This window comes from Dromaius novaehollandiae, chromosome Z (genome assembly GCF_036370855.1).
Source record: "Dromaius novaehollandiae isolate bDroNov1 chromosome Z, bDroNov1.hap1, whole genome shotgun sequence".
In the NCBI taxonomy this organism is placed as follows: domain Eukaryota; kingdom Metazoa; phylum Chordata; class Aves; order Casuariiformes; family Dromaiidae; genus Dromaius; species Dromaius novaehollandiae.
The window spans coordinates 61,233,915-61,258,706 of record NC_088132.1 but is presented as its reverse complement, the minus strand read 5'-3'; the positions used below and the strand labels follow the sequence as shown (position 1 = coordinate 61,258,706).

General features: G+C 35.0%; 1 protein-coding gene across 9 annotated transcripts in view; it reads right to left on the bottom strand.

The window, feature by feature from the left end:
* LOC135325065 (A disintegrin and metalloproteinase with thrombospondin motifs 6) overlaps positions 1-24,792 on the bottom strand; it is a 163,885-nt gene that overhangs the window by 44,561 nt on the left and 94,532 nt on the right. For all 9 annotated transcript variants that reach the window (XM_064502512.1, XM_064502518.1, XM_064502513.1 and 6 more), the window contains 4 exons: positions 19,112-19,219; positions 12,857-13,002; positions 10,505-10,568; positions 933-1,035 (listed from right to left, as the gene is read on the bottom strand). In XM_064502512.1, the coding sequence (XP_064358582.1) occupies positions 933-1,035; positions 10,505-10,568; positions 12,857-13,002; positions 19,112-19,219 (421 nt within the window). The remainder of the gene's footprint in view (positions 1-932; positions 1,036-10,504; positions 10,569-12,856; positions 13,003-19,111; positions 19,220-24,792) is intronic.

Genomic DNA, 24,792 nt, shown 5'->3' with positions numbered 1-24,792 from the left:
AGGTTGGCTGGCTCCATAACGATTCCATTATGTTAATACAACCCTAATGATCATTGAACAATTTAAAATAATAAAGACACCACTTCACCATTTGAAAAACATAAATAACAGAAGAACGTAGTCCTAGTAACATGTCAGCGTAAGTTTCAAAAATCATGATCAGACTCTATTTCAGTTAGAAATCTAGTCCTATAACTTGAATTATACTACGAGTCAGGCCAGATGATCACAATGGTCCTTTTGGGCTCATAATCTAAAAAACTAAGAATAAAATCATTCAATTCAATTAAATATAAAAACTCAAAGGAGGCCATGGACTTATTCATGCAGAGTTTAGAATATAAAAAGACAAAATAAGCAAAGGGCAACCTCTGAACTCCAAAAAATGACAGAAACTCCATTATATTTGACTAATGTGTCCCAAAGAAGAAGAAAACTTACAGTAGTCTCCCCTGTTTCAAAATATCCTTTTCCTGCACATTGCAATTATTTATAACTCAATAGTTGAAGTAATCTTTAGAGACTTTGATAACTACTATTTCTCCTTTCTCCTTTTCCTCATACTCTCACCTCGGGCAAGGAGTTCATCAAGATTTTTATACTGAACTCATCACTGTAGCATCAAAGGCACCTACAGGTCACCCATGAAATCCCTAGCTCTATAGTGACTGTAGGTTGAAAGGGGCTCCATATTTTAGAGTAGAGTCCCTAGAACGATGCTCGCTCCCTTTCAGAGTAAAACAAAACATTGCCAAAATACAGCTGGCTCGTCTGTAATGTTTTCAACTATTGACAAAAGTACAAGGTTAGCAAACTTAGCTCACAGTATATTGATTAAAACATTCTATTGACAGATACTACTTTCTAGACAATATTTATATGACTTCAAAGACTTTAAGTATGTTAGTATATTTGCAAAAGCCACACATTACCTCCAGTGTAGGGTTTCCAGTTATAGTACTTTCCTCGGAAAGGCATATTATCAAAGTCTGCACATTGTTTTTCTCGAAAATCGCGGGCCCCTGAAGGACACGGCTAAAATCATAACAATAAAACAGTTAATTTCTTGTAAATATCAACATAAAAGGAAATGCTTATATTAAAAATAAAACAGCGCAAGAGCCTACTATGGTGGTTCCCTGCTTTATTTTTGTGGCTCTGATTCTGACACTTGCTTTACTCCTTTTCAACTGGTGTTCAGGTTGAAATGTCCATTTTGTAATCTTCGGCAGGCATGAAATAACTGAAGTAACTTAAACAAAGTTAAGTGTTACAACCGTATCCATGTAACTCGACAGTCAAAATACTGTCAAACTACACTTCATAATCAATCCATCAGGTATCTTCTTATAAACACACATAAAAACCAGCCGAAAAACTAAAACACAAAATCATTTTAGTAAGAGCTCTAGGCTCTGTTGTTACAGCTATACTGAGATCTGTTTTTAAGACATAAATAATCAAAATTAAAACACTTTTTAGAGAGCTGCAGCCTACTATCACCTTTGTTTACGCGTAGCTTTGAAAAAAGCATTGTTTAAGGCTGAGAATGAGACCAGATATGATGTTTGGTCCTGATTCTTGGCAGTCTCCAAGGGTAAAGAAATCAAAACTGCTTTCATTTATATTTTTACTACCTCTCATTACCAGTTACAAATCTGGAAGGTAGCTTCCTTGTTTGGAATAAAGGTAGATATAGATGAAATTCATCTCAGAACAGAATTACAGAAGAAACTGAATTCTCTGCACTTTTTCACATTTTTCATCGGCAGGTTTAGTTTTGTAGGAGTAACAGCAACCAACCTTGAATACCCATAGTATTCAAATAGCACATTAAACATTACAATCAATGTTTAATTAGCTGTTGTAACTGCAAGCTTCATCAGAGTAAGTATTCGAAATACAGATTAAAATCATCTTTAGACTGAAAGAGAGAAAACTTGTTTGACAGAAATTGCAGTTGTTAATAAATATTACTATTTTATGAGCAACAGAGGAGTCCATTTTATGGCACTTTTACTAGTCTTCCTATATATCTAAGCCAGTTAGTGCTGTTCAGGAATTTGAAGTGCATTCAAGTGAAAGGGTCTGTATAAACATTCACAGTAAAAATTTACTGCATAATGCAAATATTAACATAATAATTATAATTCTCAGCATACATTAATCAAGCTCCTATCATAGCCAGCCCATTGCACTGTGATTCAGAAACTACAGAATTTTTTCCAGTTTTAAAACTGGTGTAATATAATCAAAAACACTGGACATCAGACAATCTTGCAATTTAAAATTTTCTCTATAAAATACTCTTCTTTCCTTTCTAATTAAAAATATATTTTAAATATGTTTACCAGTAAACAATGGTAGTGTTAATATTTTTAATTCTATAATCCTTTAGATCATAATAGTGAGAATAAAATATAACTGTCTGTTAATAATTATTTAAATTACTAAATATTAATTAATAACATAATTTTTGAAAAAAACAAAATAAACTACCATAAATTTGCTTTTTGAAATTGGTATCACCAATTAGATTCACCTTTTTGCATCATATTCTCCAAGCAGGAGAAGGATCACCCCGACCTATCTCAAAGCTCAAGTCTAAATCTAATATGGGTCACTACATCCTATTCTTCAATCCCAAATGCTTACACACTAACTTACAAGGCTGGTATTTAAACTGCATTAAGCTACCATTAAAAATTAATTAAACCACGAGCACACACCCCCAAAATCACCAAAACCTTATCTGAAGTAGTTACCTTAGGACAACACAATAAAATATAAAGATTAGTACAGAACGATCATGACTTCCATATTTATAATGTTAAAAAAAATTCTTGTGATCGCTCTTTCGGATGCAGTCTTACTTCTATTTTTTGACAGTGCTCTTGGATGTATTTTGAGGGAGGCAAAGCAGAGTCTTTCCTTCACTCTATTAAATACTGCTCATTTTTTGCCACAATTTAAACTACTTAAAATCACGGTTTGTCTCCTCTTTTCTTGAAGACAACTCTGACAGTCTGATACAAGGCCAGCTCGGCACAGACGTGCTCAGCCTGGAATCCGGCTGCTGACAAGAGCAGGGGGCAAGGCTGGGCACACCCGGGAGCCGTTAAAGCCATGGTGGGAGCAAAGCTACTCATTCTCCGTACTTGGACAAAACACATAGCTGCTGAATGAATGCTCCACTCCGAAGATACTATATACAGCAAGGGTGGGGGCTCCTGTACATTCAACACTACTATCTCTGCATCCAGCATTTCCTACTTCTCTCAGGTTGCCACTGAGATAACAGCTTTCAAAGAGAAGTGGGGAAGGTACAGGAAATCACATTTCCGGTGACTCATCCACTGACAAACAGGGCTGAAGCAGCCCTTTTCCTGAAAGCACCACATATGCAAGGAGCAATTGTCACTTTCCACAGTGTGAGAAAGAGCTGAGCTGAATGATCAAGGCTAGGATCTAACAGGCCATACTTCTCTGGAATAACATCCCAGCTTCCAGCTTACTGGTTCCAGTAAAAGTTTTGCTGTTCAAGTTGTAGAAACAGTAGCTGCTGTTGAAGAGGATCATCACTGCAATTGCACAAGACAGATGATGGGAAGGCTACTGCTGTGGCATACTGCAGTATTTATTTGTTTAACCTTTTTCCTTAGAAATATTTTGTTTCCTATGGAAAACAAAAGCTAAAACCCAATACTCTCCGTTAGCCAAACCACTAAAGGAGGAAGGACAAAAGAAGAAGAAAACTTCAAGAAATAAAAGAGTTTGGGTAGCTTTTGTTTTGAAATGTTCCACAGCACTGAGAACTTAGGTGTAACTTAACTTTCTAAAGCCAAGTATTGCTTCAGCAAAGTTTGTGGAGAGAGTAAGATGTCTGATTAGGAGACAACTTGAAAGACTGTCAAACTTTTCTCCCTTCCCCCACCCCCGCATAACCACCGTATCTCTGTATGACCTAAAAATACTACCTATATAAAAACAAATAATTTGTAGGAATGCAAGATTTTAATATGTTTTCATCTCCTTCCCTAAAAGAGAGGGTATAATGGAAAACAAAACCCAGAAAAAGACGATGTAAAGTTTGTAATTTGGTCACCAATATTTTATGTCCCTTCCTCATACTCGATAGGCCAGCTTCATCTGCTCAAATTATCTTTTGTATCCAAGACACAACCATGATTCTGGCACATGTCATGTGTCCTTTCATATGTGACTATGCTACGTCAGAAGAATTCTGGCCACAGCATTAAAAAAAAGTGTGGAAAATTCTACAATCACGGCGGTAGCTAAAGGCAGCACAGAATGCAAGTGTTACCAGTTTCACTGATAGTTCCTAGATCCTTCGAGGCTGTGTGGATGTGCGGATGATGAAACATTAACAGAATGGGAGAAAATGCTACTAGAGAAAACCTTTTATCAACCACCTGGGCTAACAAGGAAGATTGAAAACGCTTCTGGCATAATGGGCACAGGTCAGATCCTTCATGATACTTAAATAAATATGAGGAGACTGTCCTGGAAGGGAATCACTCACAAAAAGATCCTTATCAAAAAGAGTAATGATACCAAAGGCTTTGATATTGAATGTCACTTTCATTCTGGAAGTCTTATTGCACAAGCTGTTTCTGTGGCTGTAGGGAAACTGGTTTTACTTACACTAAGGTACCTGTTCTTAAGGCAGAGCTCTTTCAGCTCTGACCTGCATCAGCAGATTATGAATTAATGATGGCACTGTCATTTCCAGAGCTAACTAGTTACAAACTGAAATGACTGGACATAATTTAGACACCGTATATTAATACCAGTTAGAGCTCTGAATATGTCTTGAAATGCTGTACTTGAGCGGGTGAGAACAGACCCAGAGATCTCAATAAACAGTCACAGAAAGCACTGTAGATAGTGGTGTGGCAGTGTTCCTGCTTTCTCAGTATTTTTTCTGGTTTCTGTAGTCCTGCAGATTAAATCCTTGTTTACTATATTGTGAGCACAGCTAAATCGGTTTCATACACTAATGATATCAAAGCTTTTGGGTCTAACAACACAAATCCATTAATCTGTAGGCAGACTTCATCATCTTTGTAAAGAAAAAACCAACAACAAAAAAAAACCAAAAAACCCCCATCCATTTTGGTGGCCATGTCCTTTCAATGAATACTGACAAGTGCTAGCACTCATCTCAGGATCTTGCTCTTCCTCTGAATCACTAATGTGAACACTCTGAACTATTAGTTTGAATCCCACTTTCAGCTGGATTTAAAGTTTTCAGACAGTCCTCTTGAAGACCACAGTTACCACGTAATAGTCTGAAGCCTAAAACATTCTGTAGTCTGAAGTATAAAATGCAGCCTACACTTACAAGAAATTTTTCTGTTGCATATTTTTATTTCCGATCTTTTTGACTACCTCACTACTACTCTAGAGCAAGTAACTCAAAAAATGCATTCAAAAACAACAGGTATAGAAATGCAAACAGGTTACTGCAAGGCAAGCTACAACATGCATTTACAAAATATCAGCTCTTGGGTACTGACTCCCCATGTACTCCTTCCCCAAGGTAAATGGGCAATAATTGCTTCTTTTTATTGGGTAAATTATTTCTCATTTTGCACGAGGTACAGTATGCATATGGATAACTCCTGGGAAGCAACAGTCTGCTTGTGTTTCCAAACTCTCTTAGGAGACTGCAAAATATGAGGTAGGACCCCAACAAATATGCAGCTTGTAATCTGGTCTGAAGAAGGTCCTGAGTAGAACATGATGAAACGATTCAAATTTTGAGTGAAAAAAAAAATTCAATTTAGAAAGAGTATCAAAATTTTTAAGCCTGAAGCAAAAATAGTTTAAAGAGTGTTAACAAATCATTGAATCAGTGTTGACATAACATTGAACATCTGATCTCACAAAAATCTATGCATCTCAGAGCTTCAAGGCAGGCAGCCTCCAGTAATTGAAGTCATCAGGTTTCTTATCAACAAAGGACTATACTGTATATCACAGAGGATGAGAAACACAGACAGAAGAGAGAGAGCTGAAGCAGTAGCTGAATCTCAACAGGTAGCTCCTCACATGAATGCAAATCAAAAAAAAAGTTTTGAAAATGTTAAGAATTATGAAAGCAATGAACAATGTCTGTGAATGTATGCATAAAGGAAGGAACTAACAAAAATCATTTACCTACATTTTGTTGAGAGAAAAGGCACAAGAAAAGGAATCTTCTGAAGATATGTATACATACATACTTTTATATGAATAAAGCATTCACAGAACCTTTTTCACTGTATTAAAAAAGTTAGAAGACTTAAGCTTCACATTCTATATATGTTTTAATCAGACTTTAACTAAGTTATTATGTGTCTTGCAACTCTATAAACATGTTTTTTTTAAATAAAAGTGCTTTGGTTGGAAAAAAATGTATGTTTTTGTAAGAGCCAGAGAGGTTGGTGTTAGAAAATAAATTTCTGATGATTGTGTTCTTTCTACCACCCTTTTGTTTCCAGAACTCATTAGCTAATGTTCTCTTCTGCTGACCTCAATGTTTCCATTAGCAGATGCCTTTTGAATTAAGAAGTCATATGGCTTTGAAAATCTTTGATGAAAAATATGCCTAGTAGGAGTGTGTGTGCTGCTTCCAAAGAATGAAAATGGTCATAAGAAAGGGCAACATAACTAACTCATCTCTGAAAGAAAAATGAAGTCAAAATGAAGGAGTTTTTTACTTATGAATAGTAGGAGCTTTAGGGAGTGCTACTTTTAAAATTACAGACGGACAATGAATGTTGACACTGCAAAAAAACCCCTCAACAGAAGAGATGTACAAACAACACATTTTTCATAGAAATGATGACAGATCTGCTTGCTCTTAACACTTACATTAATCAAACATACCATTCCATTAAAAATGTCAAGCAATAAGGACCATCATAAATTTTGAAATAAAATCTACTAGTCTCAGCAATTCTTATTTATTTAGAACCCTAAAAAGTACTATAAAAGAAATGGACTACAATCATTATAACCATTAAGATAGTAAATTTAAACTGTCAGTCACAGTATGTTTATGCACTGAAAAACCATACCACAAAGGTATGCTAAAAAAAATGCTTCACAGTAAAACCATAACAATGGCATTTCCAAACTGTCTGGCCTGAGTCAGCCTATTTGTTTTCAAATGAAATGCAAGTTTCCTTTCCAATTTCCTATTTAAATTATTGATTGAAATCTGAGTATAGGTAGGAAGCAAGTGCTTTGGAATACCAGACTGTAATTTTAAAAGTTTCTGACACACTGGAGCACTGCTTTGAAATAAACCAATGGATGCAGTTCAATAAAGACAAGTTACTACACTTAGGTAGGAACAATCAGCTATACAAGTACAAGATGAAGAACAATTTCCTAAACAGTAGTTCTTAGAAAAGGATTTGGACATTATGGAGCAAGACAAACTGAATAAATGTTATTGATGTTTTAAGAAAAGCAAACACAATACTGAAATGTACAAACAGAATCTCTTCACTAAGATGACACGATCTCCCCTTGCTACTGAGTTCTGAGAGCTACAGTATTGTGTCCAGATTTGAGTACTACACTTCAAAAAGATGTGCATTAGTGGGATCCCAAAGAAGATGAGAGAGAGACTGCGGGAAATACAGCTGTTAGTCTAGTGTAAAGATGACTGCAGAGTCATGAAAGTGATCTACAAACATGTAAAAGACTGCCACAGAGGGAATATGATCAGCTCTCTTCTATATCCCAGTAGGGATAGCGTAAGTTAACAGCCTTAAATGAAGGGAAAATTCATGCTATATTTTAGGAAAACTGTTCTAACAGTAAGGATATTTAAGGATTTGAATAGTTCACCTAACATAGTGAAATCCGCATCACTGGAGGTATTCAGAAACAGATCAAACAGTTGCCTAACCATCAGGTGAAAACAGTTTAATGACAGTTGATTTTGCCTTTCAGCAGTGGAATAGCCTAAATGGCCTTCTCGGGTACTTTCCAGATATTTCTTCTGCAATACTATCAGCTTCATCGCAGTAATAAGGAAGAAGCAGAGGAAAAGTATGGGAAGCAAAATAGACTAGGAAGAAAACCACGTCTGAAAAGTAAGTGTCTGAGAGGATGGAATAAAATATAGTAAGAATAAAAGAAATTCTAGCAACAGTGCAGCAGTATCACTAGGTGGATATGGTACAACTGTTAATAACAATCAAGCATTAAAAAATTGTTCTGTATTTGTGAGGCAGCAGGATTATATATTAGGTAAACTTTCTTGTGTGCTAGTTACTGTGGCAGATGCTAAGTAGTTTCTATTGGAGATAAACGTTTTTAAATAAGGCGGCCTGGGCAACTAGCTCTCAAGAATTCTGAAAAAGTTAAGGAGGGAGGTTTCTGATCTGCCAATGTGAATTTTAACAAGTCTTAGATTATGCATGCAACCTGAAATAATGATAATGGAAAAGTGCATTATTTGAAAAGGACAACTAGAATATTGTAGGTTACAGTTTGCCTGATATCCATCCCAAATTAATAGGAAAGTTGGTAGAGACTCCACCAATACACGTTTAAAAGAAAGGTAAATAAGTAACACAAGTCACTATTCCATACAAGAATAGATGTTATCAGCTTAAACTTTTTACACATTTTGTTGAAATTACAAGGATAATGAAACATGCTTAGATTTTTATACACCATTTCACTTTGTAGTGCAAAACATCCTGAATAGAAGAACAGAACCAAACCTGTACTTGTTTAGTAAAGCATACATTAACATTGACTAACTGACAGATTTCAAAGGAGAGAAGACAATCAGAAATCATGATTTACTTGCTGAATTTAAAGGTGAACTTCATATCACCTGTAAGGATGAGAAACAGGTACAATGTTATTCAACAGTTTCATTTATGAATTGGAACAATAAATAAAATCATTGCTTGTAACATGCTCCAATTACACAGACTGGCTGAGTGAAAATGAAGATGAAGGTAAGTTAGTTATACAGTATCACCTGGTAAACTAGATTCCCTCAAGTGAAAATTGCAGAAAGACAGCCAAACACAAAGATATACATCAAGGAAAGATGAAAGATGGTTGAAGTTACAGAATGGTACACTGAAATTTGGAAGGTAGTATGACTGGAAAAGTTTTATAGCTCATTCTGGACAAGCAGCTCAGCATGAGTTTCTCTTATAACACTGTGGCAAAAAGGCCTAACATACTTCTTGGCTGTGTGAACACAGCAGCTGTCACTAGGAGTAGGAAAGTATTTTTCAATTTGGAAATTTGTAATACTTTCTAACAACGAGCATAACTTCCACAAGGAAGTCTGCAGAACTAATACTTAGGATAATTCATAACTATCTTTAGTAGTTAATGTTCTGGTTCCTTGAAAATATCTTCTGTTTTTAAGAATTATTTTTTTCTGAACTGTATCAAAAGATTAACAGCTGAAACACAATGCAGTTGTGTATATCAATTCTCCCTTGGATGGGTATCAGGCAAACTGTAACCTACAATATTCTAGCTGTCCTTTTCAAATAATGCACTTTTTCATTATCATTATCTCCCCTTGAACTTTCTTGTTTTTAGAAGAAAACTTAAACAAATCTGAAGATTAAAAAAAATTAGTGCTACAGCTGACCTGGAAACCTGCTAGTGAAATTCTTTATTGTCAAGTACTTTTGTCTGGTTGAATTTTTAACTTTTTTTGAATTTATAATTTTGATTCATATAATTCGATTTTATGCATGTGGCAGTCTACACTGCTCCACTCATCTCAGTAGCAGCTCATTATTTGATGGGCTCGGCACTAAAATGAAACTGCATGATCACTTTGATAACTAGAACCAGTGGATACCCGATGGCAAGGCAGCAGGTTTAAAACACACCAAAAAAGTACATTTCACAGAATACTTAAGAGGACTGTATAACATATTAACAGTGGAAGTTATAAAGGTATAAAAAATAGGTTAGAGGGAGGATCGGTCCAGATACAATGGTAGAGATGATAGGATGGTAGAGATACAACGCCAAGCTCAGGAACTATTCAAACACTTGGTTTCTGGAAGTTCATCAGGTGTACCCTTAGAAAAATCATGCCTTGGCTGCCATCATTTTTATAATTTTTCCCTAAGCACCTGCTTTTAACCATGGTTGGGACACAAGACACTGGGCTAGACAGATCTTTGGTCTGATGTGGCATGGGAACTCACATGATCTTTGATCACCTTAAACATGGCTGCCAAAGTCAAACTCTTTCTAGGCCTTAATGTGAAGCCTGCAGTTGGGCATAACGTTGAGACAGGGACCCTGACATACAGCAGACACGTAGGTAACCTGCAAAATAGAGGTGCCCAACAGGACGATTTCCCAATAAAATGCAAAATTCAAATTTTCATAAATCCTTTTCCAAACTGGAAATAAACGCATCCATTGATGTCAAAAAAAACCCCAGACAAGTTGATTATACTTTGACAGTGAAACATAATTTACTTACATCAGTATTACAGGAGCGATACCGTTTCCTTTCTCCAAGGCAATATTTTCCTCCTCCTGAAGGCCTGCAAAAACATGTGTTTTATGTGTTGTATTAGTAAAAACACAAGTTCATGAGATGTGTTTATATATCATATAACATATAAATAAAAATAAATGTGAACAAGTGTACAAAACTTCCCCATGAAGTTTCAAGGTGAGATTTTCAAACATTTTATTAAATGAGTATTTTAGCATTGACTTGAATTGGAACAGATGCAGAACAGAGCGGAACACCTTAACATCTTCACTCACATAATATTTATCCAGTTTGAATAAATTCCAAACTATACAAATTACTTTTCAAATGCACCAAAAATGTATTGTTTTTAATTATTTCCTTGATTTATTAAACTACAATGAAATGTGTGTAAATCTTTCTTTTTTTTGTAAATCTTCTCTTATTACACTTGAAAATATAACCAAATGCAAAACACTGCCTGCTGAATTACTGGAGTCAGTAGCAAAGACTGCAATTTCTAGTTCAAGAATCTGATTCTGATTTAAATTACGCATTATTAACTCTGAAGCAACTCCAGAGTAGTAGGTTTCTATTAGTGTGATTAAGCCAAAATTTGCTCCTAAAGTTCCCAGATTCTTCACGAACCTTATCTATCTTCCACAGAGGTCAAATAATGAAATACCATTGACTTAAAGGGAAGATTAACCATACATGAGGTCTTTGATCATAATTTGAAAGCAGGAAGGAAAAACACTTGTTTTTTTCTATAATAAAGTATTAGAAGAATTTACAATTAACTAAAATGAAAACCAAAACTATTTTGCATGTTACAGATATTTAGCCAGATAACATTATCCTAAAACACTCAATTAATAAATTGAGGGGTATTTTTTCCTAAAGGAGGTATATCAAAAAAAAATACAGTTGCTTGCTGCACTGTAAAGCACCTAGGATCCAATTATCTTTCAACAAAACCACTGATGTACAGGGAGACAGGAACATTTAAAAACATTTTAAAAATCTTTGGAATTTACTGATGCTTCAAACAGACTAGTATTTGTACCCATTCTATTGCCGTGAAAAAAATAATGCATTTAATTTACTATTCTCTCACAGTAATACAGTCTGCCATGTTATCTATGCATACGGATAATTTTTGCCTTTGAATGCATTCAATAATTAGTGGTATTTGCCAGATTTGATTGGTAGTTATTGCTAACGCTAGGAGGTGAACAGATCACCTCATACAGCAGTAACATCTGTCTAGCAGAGTGAAGTGCAAGCCTGGCTTGGAAAACATGGCTACAAGCAACAAAGATCCTTACTGTACGGAGAACAGTAGTTAGTGTACAGAGAGAAAAAGGTAAGAAAGAAGTGACAGAAGTTGCAGAATGATTTTCGTGAAAGAAAGAAAAAAGCCTGATGTTTTGAACGAAAGTAGTCTTTGAAATTAATTATGGGCATGGAAACAGACAGTATGAGATATGACTAGAACAAAGAGTGCACTAACAAGAAAACATCCTTCCTCAAAGACCTATAGCTGTGATGAGGTAACCAGCACAGGGCAAGCAGCAACAGAAAAAAGCAGCGATTCACTCAGCAAAGTACAGCAATGGAAATAAATACCAGTTCCTGATCTGAGAAGCGCGAATGACAGAGAGGTGAGCACTTACCTGACAGACCTTCTCTGCAACACTGTTCAGGACATTGGGAAGCAGAGAGAGATGACAGGACCAGTATGGATACACAAAACAGACCAAGCTGTAGTGGAGAAGCTGGCCCCACTTGAGAGTAGATGGAACAAGAGGTAGTAGTGACAGGGAGAGAAGTAGCTGAATTGTTTTAAGAGTCAGTGGGAAGTCACAACTAAGCGTTGGATGTGATAGGGCATAAATGTATTGTATGCACAGCAATATTAAGTACATTTGATATGTAAAAAGCTGTATGCAAAATCTTTGAAATATTCTGTGTAGCTTTTTCAATATATAACTGGCAATAGTTATTTTATATCCTAGACAAGTTTCACAGACAATACGTATTTTAAGAAGTAAGAAATCTAAGGCATAATTTAAGTATATTTTGCATGAATGGCAAGTTTCAGAAAGAAAACTCTTCTAGTTACTACCAAATACAAATCTGGCTATCTTTACAGTGCATGCATAATAGATACAGTAAAAAAATACTGAAAGTATATCTAATGAGCTTCTTTTGTGTAGCTGTTTCTGTCTGCTATTTTGAAGACAAATGTTGGCACACTAGCAGAACATTTTTACAGATAACATGTGAAACCACAGTTTTGAATAATTTCCAAGTGTGTCTTTTTGTTGGCTCTGGCTTACTTTAGCTACTTACGCTGGACTGTCACAGTGTCTTATAGACGAGGAGACTCCTCCCCCGCAGGTCCTGCTGCACTCTCCCCATATTGACCATGGACCCCAACCCCCATCTATGCTCTGGGGCCAAGTGCCAAAAGGTACGCACTCTCCCTGATAACACCACTGAAAGATTTCACAAGAAAAAACACAAAATTAGCTTCCAGGCTGATAGAGTTATCAGGACACAAAAATATAAGGGTCAAGCAATGACCAATTATAGGCATTAGCATTCTCTATATAGATAACAAGACTAGTATTTTACTTTTTCTAGCCATGTTTAGACACCGGTAAGGGCGTGTGTGATTTGTTAATTGTCTTCACTAAATCCTGCATTATAAATCCCTAATATCCCTAATACGCACCAGAAGTTTAAGTAAGCTTAAAATAAAGATTTTGTTTCTTCTTCACACATCCCTCTTATTATTTCACATTAAGGGAACTGCAAGTTGCTTGCATTCTTTTAGACATTAAGATCCTTTTCCGAGGTTAGTTTAGTAAAACACCCTCCAGTTATCATTCACGCAGAAGCTTCGTTACACAAAATTAAAAATTGCCCACACCAGAATCTGGAAGAGGTCACAATGGAAGAAGAATTTGTTGCAGTACTTTGTCTATACTAACACTACAGACATAATAAAAGCAGTAGCAGGCATTAGACATGGTACAGAAAATCATTCTATATAGTGACTGGCCATTTGTTTAGGGACAGAGTGAGGGTGTGTACTTTATTCATGCAGTAACTGAACCTTTGCAGTATTGTTACCTACACCAGACATACAAATCTACAGACATTTCCTATGACTGCATAAGTGTTATAGTAAGTTTTCACTTCATAAGTCAGAAATCTTTTTTTAAACCACTCAGAAACAATCCTGGAGTCCACAGTTGCAACCACATTCTGGTGTCTATTATATCACTGAAAATATAGAGTAGTTGTACTAGTTATGTCCACCCTGTTACTAGTGGGTTAGGCCACAGAGTAGAGCATGGCCGCAGGTTTGCTCTGACCTGGGTCTGCATATTTCACTTCCAAAAGGTGGGCATCCGTTGCTTAAATGCCTAGAAGTCCCATAATGGACACAACATTGACCTTTTCCATAAAGCAGCCTAGACAATTTGTGTGTCCAAAATCAGCCACATGAATTTGACAAAACACACTGTGAGACAGGCACAGAAGACATGGACAAGTAGACATGTCCTTGTCCAGCCCATAAACCCATAAATACTACTGACAGACTCAGTGTTGGGTTCATACCAGTTGGTACAGCAAAGCCAAGTTTTTTCTTTCCTGAGTCCTAAGGCTCACCTAAAGCCTCAGTCCCAGCAGTGTGTATGAGAGGAGTTCTAGTCTGAAGAGCTAAAGATAGTGTAAATGCAGTCACTGAGAATCACCTGAATTACTCCAGGTTTTTATGAAAGCAATTGAAAACAGAATTTAACCTTCAGTCATTATTCAGAAAAAAAGAAATTAACAGCAATTTGACATGAACAATGATTACACACTGCTAGTCAAAGCAAATGAATAAAAATCCCTTATTTCTAATTAGAAATTTCATTTTTAATAACAAGTCAGTTCTAGATCATCAAGCATGTCAAACAGAAGAGAGTCTAAGTGCACAATTCTAAAGAACGAACATTAAAACACTGTATTAATAATAAATTTATGTAGCTTATTCTCAACAAATGTACCTAGATACAAAATAGTTATGCATACAAATACATACTAGCATTTAACATTAAGATAAGTGAAACCTCTAGTATTATTTCTCTAGTCACATTCATCATGGCTTCTTCTCTCAAAACATTTTTATCCTCCATGACTTCTTGTTTGTCTGTATGTGCTATACCTGAAACTGTTTCAAAGGACAGCTATTACACTCCAGCACATTTCTGGTTATAAAACCTCATCCTCTAACACAGAAATAAAAAGCAGCATTCATGTGTGCCTACAGAAAACGTATGAAGCAGAATTTTTAAATTTCAAGTTCAAAATGCATTGCCTTTCTTAAAAAAAAAAAAAGAAAAGAGCAAAACAAATCAATAAACCCAACACAGACACAATGTTTCATGGAGTTCTACTTAGGAAAGGATGGTTTATCCTTCTTGCAGTTCCACTACATTTCCAACTCTGAGGTTTATGCCAATAAACAGGTACCTGTTAGAGGAAAGTATCCCTCATATGAAATGTCTCTTAAATCTAGACTATTATTGAATGTCTGTATAGCACATAATGCAGTCCATAAAGTAAACCTGTGTATTTTGAGCTAGTATACATACATCCATATGTGTATACACATCCATATATGGCACAGTGTTTTGCAATGCCTCTAATGGTACAATTACAATGGGGGAAACTGTGAATTTATGTGAATTATATGAGACATTAAATTTTTATGTTTTTCTCTTCATTATAGTGATATTAAATTATTATTATAAATTAAGTGGTAACAATTACATTAACTGAAGACAATAATCCCTTTACAACACACTGTTAAAGAGGCCACAGGATTACACGATTATCTAGTGCTAGAGTCAAAAGCTAAAAATTAAAATGCTGCTAAGAGTAAAAATATATGCTAACAATTTAGATTAGAAGTACATTATAAAAATAGTATAAACACTTCAAAGCCCAAGTTTATAAACCAAAGTAAAAGGAAACCCCCAAAACACCACATATGTACAAACAGAACATGCAAACAATCGTAACTCTGTCCCGTTGTGAATATGTACAAGTCAGGTGTATTTTATCTGCTTTACTTTCCAAAGCAGAATAAAATCCCTGCAATTTCCTCTACCATACAAACATCTATTTCTTATACTTCCCATATTACCCCTTCTTCAGTGTTGTTTTTTCTCCTCCACTGAAATTAATTCTGAGGACTTAGTGCTCACTTTGGCTGCTTTTTTTTAACTGAAAATTAATCTTTCAGCAGAGGCTAGTGATGCATAAAATCTCTTCCAGAGTAATTCAAAATGGCCAAACCCTTCATTATTTATACTGTGACAAAAGAAGCATGTTTCCTCCATGAATTATAGCAACCCCACCTGCTGTCAGGAATGAGGTAGGGACTACCGAGTAACCAGTATATGAAGACAAGAGAAAGCGTCATCTATTTTGAAAAGAACAACTCTTCATGGAAGTTTCAGAACTGAAACGTTATTCTTCTCTCCCACTAAGAAGTAACTCTCAATTAATTCAATTAGAAAGACGATGGTAATGCATTTAAACACTTGTATATAAAATGTGCACAAACTTTTAACTCTGAATAATGTGAGCAGTCTTTAACCAAACTAAGAGATTTATAATGATATCCTTTTAGAAAATTCTGTACCCATAGAGCAAGAACTGTAATAGTGAGAAAAATCAAGATGAATTAAATTTAAGTTTGCCATCTCAGTTCTAAAAATGGATTTTCAATCAGTGCTTCTACAATTATTTTGCTAGGAAACTTAATGTCCAAAAATAACTTGAATATTAACCACTAGATAATCCAGCTTTATAAATTCTTCTTTCAGTATGCTGATTTTTCACTTTTTGCACATTTGCCACTTGTTTATAACCCTGGCACACGTCTATACTGATGATGCTATAAAAAGTTAATTTTTATTACTTGAAGTTTAAAGACAAAAATTCATTCCTATCAGTTTCATCTTTTTGTTTCATTTGCGGCATCTCCTGAGCAGTGTCTTTTTAAACCTACCAGTTAGTTCATCTTCACAAATTAATCTCTAAGTATATATGACTAGAGAAGACTCCTCTATTTTTGAACTGATTACTACAGGAATAGGAAAAAAGGGGAACCTTTTTGACCTCAGCTAACACATAAGCCCTTTCATCAAAGCAAGAAGGTATTAAAGCTTCAAATCATGACAGATGTACAGGTTCCGTCAATAGCAAAACAACACACTATTCTCCTTCCTTGTATGCAGAAACAGCTGAATAGCTTTTATGGAAAATACTCTGAAAACTTTCAGGCTTAGTCAGACATCTACTATGGAAAATTTCAACCCAAAGAGTTAAAATTTGGCAGGTTTATATAAGCAACTGAACAGAAGGTCTTATAATAAGGTGTTAGGCAATTCTAATTACAGAAATCCCTCCTAACTCTGCCTAAAAGATATTAATGCATCAAATTTTGTTCAAATCTGAGTTAATAATTACATAGAATTTATATCAGTGTAGCTAAAAGCAGAAACCGACCCTCCCAATATGATAAAGTATTCTAGGATCTTGTTAGGCCTTTGGAGCAGGGAATGCTCCATTTATTATATATTTGGACAAAGCCCAGCAAAATATGGCCTAATTTGGTTGTGGCTTGTAGGCGTGACTGCAATATAAATGTTATTATTATTGCAATACTAAAGTGTTATAGAATTGTAAGCTATCATTTTCTCCTTAGCATGTGGTGAAGAGAACTACATATTTGGAAAGGACTTGTGTTTTATGGGCTTTTTGCTATCAGGAACTATTTACAAGAACCTTTGAAGTCACAATTTATAGATACAATTCTCTGCTGTTTAGAGGCATAGACAGTTTACCTTTGTAAAATAATACCAATTCTCTCACTTCTCTAATATCTAATGATGCAATAAGACACTGATGACTGGATGAGATGTCTGGTATAGAGCAAAGTGATTAAAGCCTCTGGCAACGCGACACAGCAACAGTGTCTTACAGCATCTTGACTTGTTCATTGTAGTCTCATGGTTTAAAAAATATAAATTGAAGTAAATTGCTCCTTGTCACTGACAAGGAGTGGTGGTTCCAAAATAAACCTAGACTGTTGATTTAAGAATAAGGCTCCTAGCATTTTCTGTTACTCTAATAAAAGGTAACAGCTTTGGTAAAACGTGAAGGTCTCTCTATTTTTATTGGCTAACTATAAGCACTACATTTTTTTAAATGACCCCTTCGATGAATTTATTTAACATGGTTTACCAATATTTCCAAACTCAGCATGGAAAAGCCATCAGAATGGCACTAGGTCATGGGCCCTGAATGAAGTCGTCAGCAAGGATTAATAAACTGTGACAGCTGCCCAAAAGCTTTCATGCTCTTTATTTAAACATCAGATTGCAAGTCAAAACGCAGTGTAATCTTTGTTGAAACTAGCCCAGCTAGCATGGCAAGAATCAGAACAGAGAATAGATGACAGTAGTCATTGTTAGGAAAAAAAAAAAAAAACAGTCTGGAGCAGTAAATCTAAAGGACAGATGAAGCAATCCTCAAGAGAGTTGTTGGAAATTGTTTTATATAATAAACTCTTGTCATCTTGTCACTTTGAACAAATCTGCATAAAAGGTATTGTATTATCTTAAAAATGGACATATGGAATTTACTTTTTCTCCGGTACATATCCTGTAAATCAATGATTAGTGTATTTTTTATTCCCTCTTTCCTGTTTAAGATCTGTTCTGTATATATTCTGCCTTCTAATTATGAGACACCTTTTTCTAGTTTTCTTAATACAAAAATCATTTTCAGATCTTCTTCTTAAACTACTGAGATACTCAACTTTTTAAATCAAAATTCACATGTCTAGACAGATATATACACAACTTTTACTTAAAAAAAAAAAAACAAAAAAAAAACTTAACCACTCCAATACTGACTTTCTGCACTTATACCTTAGGTCTGTAAGTTTATCAGACTGCATATCAAAGTCCTTTGAAGCTAAGCAGTTACGCAAACACAGCTGAATATTAAAGGAATAAAAGTCAAAACAGAATGGTCACTGAGAAATATGGATTCTTAAGAAATCCTTTTATTAAGGTTTTTTTTAATATGCGTATATGATTCTGCTTAAATCTGAAGGAATAAAGATTCTTTTATCTTCTAGTAAAATAACAGATATCAATCTCTAGATACATGTCAGACCTTTTTCAGAGTCCATTACAGATCTAGAATTACAACAGTCCATTATAGGAGAGTGCTATAAAATTTAACAAAGATGAAACTAACAGTTTTTTTTACAGAAATTACTCAGAAAACATAAAGTACTTTAGTTTTTTTCGAGCCAGGCTTAGAATTTTATAGCAAGGACAAATTGTTTATTAGGTTAGATATATAAAGTAATCATTAAATAAATTCTGTAGGACTCTGTCATTAGGACGTGAATGTATTCTGAACTAATACCTCTTTTGCACTCTCACAATGGCTCATAAGGAACTGCATTTTGTAGTTCTTTTATGTCTCTCTGTAGTCTTCAAACAATAAATTGTTTGTACTCACCCCCTTTTCTATGCTCCCTGTTTGGCAAAGAGTACCTTCAGCTGCTGGAATGCTGTTGGTAACACAGCGGTTACTTTTGCTGAGGCACCAGAGCTCTCTACACACTTCCTAGGAAAGAAGGCAGAAGCAAGTTGTTCAGAGTAACAGCCTAAAATTGTTTCCAGTCCTCATACACACACATGTATATACAAATTTGTTTTGAACAGAGACAAGAAATGGAGCTAGAGAAATAATTACACAGAGGGTTGCAAAATGCTCTGGAGCAATTTCAAAGCCACCATATTTTACCTAAGAATATTCTGCCACAAACGATCTGGAAGTATCAAATTGTAGACTATAAAAATGTGTTTTTCACAGCTTCCACAGAAGTGGTGTTTTGTCGTAGGTTGTGGGGGGATTTTTGGATCAGTGCTAATAATGGGCTTGGTATATTTTGGTGTTGTTTTAAAAGCAAGTCTTCAGATGTGCTGCAGCATCTCCCTTTCTGTACTTATCTGCCTCAAAAATCCATGGTAAAAGGATACTAATGATTCTGAAATATGAAACAGCAACATTTGATTTTGTTTCCATTAGTTAAACCAAGAAGTTTCTCAGCTCAGACTACTTGCACTCCTCTTCTGAAACACATGCTAAAACAGAGCATGTGTATTTAGTACTAATTAAACTACACATTAAAATATTTCCTTTAGGATTTTTAGATTTGTAGGTGATATTTCATAAATGATTTAACTATCCTAATTTCTTATACTGTCAGTATTAAATAAACGTAGTGCTTCAAATAATCTTTTTTCCTACAATATGTTCTCATTTATTTTTGCACAGTTACTCATCTAAATTAAGCCAGTTTTATTGACATTAGTGGTTCACTATTAAAACTATCTAGGATTGAAATTCATAATGTGGGACATGGTCCAAACTTGGCTGAACACTTTGGAAATCTTCCTAGTCACTTCAGTTACCCTTGGATTGGGCTATGTTTGCAGAATGGAATCAGAGATTATTTGTTTTTATAACAACTTTCTTGCACGATAATCTTTGTTACGTTATTCCAAGATTTGTATAAGAAGTTCACAACCTGCTTATAGATATTTTCAATTTTTAAAGTATTTTTGGAAATTTGAAAGACAAATACTCAGAGGGCTCTTTAAAATGATACTATCATAGTCACTACTATTACATTTTATTTAACAGCTGCTTGAAATCATACCCTACAAGTGATTCTCATAGATTCTGTGGCTGAACCTTTGCATGAAGAGCAAAAAGGAAAAGACACTGTGAGTAAAATAAAGTTATTAGGTCCCCCCAGTAATATTCACTGTTTCTCTGAGGAAATGAATGAGTATTTGGCACCTAGGCTGTCTTCTACACATCTCAACGGTAGCAACTTTAAGTTTTAGCCAAGATTCATGTTTCTTGCATTGTACTGCATATGGAAATGCATTTACATATGTTCACTAGTAGCTGTAGTAACAGTCCAACACTACAAGCTTTTTTGAATAATGATGATTTAGAGGTAGACTTGCATGCAAAATTCTGTTCTAAGTCTAAAATCAGCGGGAGCATTACATCAGCATCAATATTGCAACAGTGTTTTTAGTTGCACTGTTGCTAAAAGTAAGATTTCTTTAAAAAAATCCATTAAAAGACACACCATATTAGAATGGTCTGAAACGATGAAGAATGCGTACTGAGGCTTTCTGGAGTTTCCATCCTATTTTTGACAATATGGTCTAAGTTATCTAGTTATATTAAATCATGCACCAACTCCTATTTGGTGGATGGCTCTACAAAAACTTAAGAGAATCATGTATTAAATTAATTGACATAATTGAGCCACTTTTTCGGAGAAATATTGCCATGCCTAAAAGCGTAGCTGCAACCAATGTAGAACCCACCTTACTTTTCAAATTACAATTTATTTTTCAATGAAGTACTGAAATAGTGCAAGTTTTTACTTCTTTAAATCTCTGTGTAAAATGCTTTTGCCACTCAGATGACATTTTCACATAGAGACACATTCACAAATAAATACATGATTTAGAAAATCACATAGAATAGGGAAAGCACAGAAGACATCACAAATACTACTGAAAACTCTCTAATTAAATTTATAAATTTTACAATCATTAAGTTGCTTCAAAATTCAGCTCTAAATCAACCAAGAATCCAAACTTTAATCTAGTATTGATTTCAAAATGAAAATCTAAAGTTGCTTTCTTTCAAACACCGTATGAGGTGCTCCTATCATAATCCTGTCTTATTTATTTTTAATCTAATTTTCTTGCTCATTTACTTCATATGTGGCTTATATTGTCAAACTGTAATTGAAAGTGTCAGACTGTGATAAAATTCTACTTGTGACCCCACTGTTTATTTTGCATCTAATCAAGTTCAAATGTTTAAATTAGTAACTGTGCTTACATTGCAGAATTTGGATCAGTGCTCTGAAAAGCCCAAAATTCAAGTGCATTGGGTAACAAAGATTTCAATCAGTCCAATACAAAGACACAAGCAAAATGTGAGCTCCGGATCACAGTCTGGAATTTGAAAACATTTATATTTCAGGGTGATTTGAATTCAGAATTCTGGTTCATGTTCCAGGGATTACTTACAGAATTTCACTTTTGATTTGTCTACAGAAGTACATCATTTATACATTAACATAAGAGGGAAAGTAATAATTAAAGCATGTATTTCATTGCCAGCAAAAATACAGTATTTAACAATTTCCTGTCAACAGGAAACATTCTTTCTGTATACTCAAGCTGCTTTGCAGCTCTACACTCCTCCAAATTCACTTAAGTAATGTCTCCCATACTTTGTAATTCCAGACTAGGAATCAACCGAACTGCGTGAATTAGTGGATACAGCACTCTAAAACTTTTATTCATCCATCTGCTTGCAGGATGATTTTAGGCAAGTCAGCTCACCTCCCTACTCCATAAAATGAGAAAAATATTCTCCTTCTTCCTGAACTGCTTTGGGAAACAGTACATAAAAACTAGGTATTATTATTAACATGTCCTGGTAGTCCTTATTCTGTCATTAATTTCAGAAGAAGTTTGCCTCAGTAAATCCCTAAAGACAAAATGAAAGTAATGTAAAATTACTATGGGCTGTATCATACAATATATTAATATTTAAGCAAAAATCTCTTCTTAAATCAGAAAGCAGTCCTGTCTGAGAATTATGACATACAATAACCCAAAATGAACAGAGTATTTCTTTATGGAAAACTATGGGAAACACTGAGGATTAATTAACCAAAATAACACAATGTATCAATTTGTAGAAATAATTTATATTAAAAATGTATTTTTATGATTTCATTAAAATATAATCGCATTTATTAAAAAGATAATTTGCTTTCACATGGTGTACTACATTTAAAAGAAAGAGTAGAATTTGAAGCATGTTCTCCAGCACCCTGTACATGAAATGAAAAATAACATTAATAGTTATTTGAAAACAAGGCAGGTATCTAAAAAAAGGTGGAAAATCCATCTGTGCTGTTACTCTATTAAATGAAAATGGAAATATACCAGGTATTAAAATAGCTGTATGCCTTCTTTCTTTTCAGCTGATTTTGGAAAGCTGGAAAAATTCTTATGAAGGTGCATAAAGCTTTCTCTTCTCCAGATCAACCCTATGCCTGGTACTACCTTAGGTTCACAGTTACTGATTTAAGTTTTTTTTCTTATTACCACTATCCTATCAGTAACATCTCTAAGCAGCTGTTTTTAATAAGTCAGTCTGAAAAACATACAAGGCACTGCCATGGAAAGGTCAGGCCCAGAACCACTATTAGAAACTATACTTCTTTTCTCACCCCCCCCCCCCCCCCCCAACATAAGGTGACTCCATAGGTTAGCCTTTCCTTCACTGGGGACATAAGATGAGGTTACCACATCCTTTTCCAACATCAAATTTGTGTGAGTAATTTACTGAAACTAAGAAAACTAAGAATAATCTGAAAATTAATCAATGACCTCAAAGTCAGCCTCTGAGTGTGTGGATTTAATAATTATTAATTTTTAAAGGAAACAAGGGAAAGTGTTTTAAAAATCCAGGAAACATAAACTGAAGCTGAGGCCTTTCACAAGATCAAGACAAGATAGATGACAACCTGTAACGGTGTATCTTAGGGCTCCATGACTTCAGTTTGGAATTCGGATGCTTGTATTTGCAGTAAATTAAACAAAGCTGAACCCATCTAGAGAAAAAAAACAGCAAATCAAATTATCTTCTTTTTGCCTATGTGTTATCAATGATGGAGCCTCTTTCTGTCGTGTCATGCAGAGTTACATATAGGCATTTCAACTTATGTAACAGCTAAGCATCCTATAGCATCATCATCACAAAATGGTAACAGTACAGCACAATGAAAACTCAGTAATAGGAGCAAAGATCCACTTGTGCTGTTCTTAATGTTTCAAACACTAATGAAAGCCTCAAATAAAACTTAGCAGTTTGGCCCATAATATTAAAAAAATAAGATGGGAGATATATTCACCACATGTATTAAACTACGGTAATTTGGGGAGTTCATTTTTTCATAAAATTTTAAAATCTTAATTAGGATTTGCATTCCTTCAGCATGTATGAGCTATAATATGCTGCACCTCTTGATGAACATTTGCCAGAATAGAGTACTAAAATAATTAACTTGAATTGTGACTTACAATTCAGATCTGAAAAGCATCTACCTAGAATATTTTCACTATCATTGCTGAAATACTAATGGCAACATGCTTAAAACCAGAAGGGTGATTATAATGATGGGTGAACTTCAGAAAGTTCAAAGACAAGTTTAGTTCAGATAAGCACCCAAAAGTTACCATTCTAGTGCTCCAATAAAAATGTTCGTTAAGTGGTGCAGCATGTTATGAACCACAACATGCTGAAGGAACGTGAAATATAATCCTTAAGGTTAAGTCATATGTTCATATTATGTTACCATCAAACTTTCCTAAATATTGGGTGCTTATGTGAACCTTATGAAAACTACAGAAGCCCCATGAGGTCACCCACCTACAAGTAGCATCTTCCCTTTCAAACCCATGCAACACACCCCACCCCATCTTTATCCAAACCCTGTAACAGTATCTAGAATGTCACCATTGTTCCCACTATACTTACTGCACTTCTCCCACTTCGATCACTGTCTTCCTGTCCTACTTTTTAAACAGTTTTATTAGATCCAGGTACCTTTGTGTTATGCCTACATTTAACATCTGCATGTTCTGCTGTGCATTTAGAAAAGCTAAAGAGAGGGAGGGAGACAAGGAGGGAAGGAGAGAGAGAGAGCACACGAAAGAGGGGGGGGGAGAGAGAAAAAGGAATGAAAGAGAGTGAGGGAAAGAAGGAAAGAAAGAGAAAAGGAGAACAAAAGAGAGGGAGGCAAAAAGAGAGAGAGACAAGATAATGTTAGAAGTGAGGAAAATAGGGTGGTATCAGGTTGGTACATGGCATTGGCCCTGTGAAAATTTACTTAACCAAGATACAAAAAGGATGTAAAACCACTTTAGGATTCAGATAGAGGAAAACAACTGGGATTTTCCTTGGCTATAGCAAATCTACCTTTAAAGAAAAAAGTAAGAGAGAGAGAGAGAGAGAGAGAGAGAAAGAGAGAGAGAGAAACCAAAATTCACTATTGGAGGAAAGCTGAAAGGGTTTCAAAC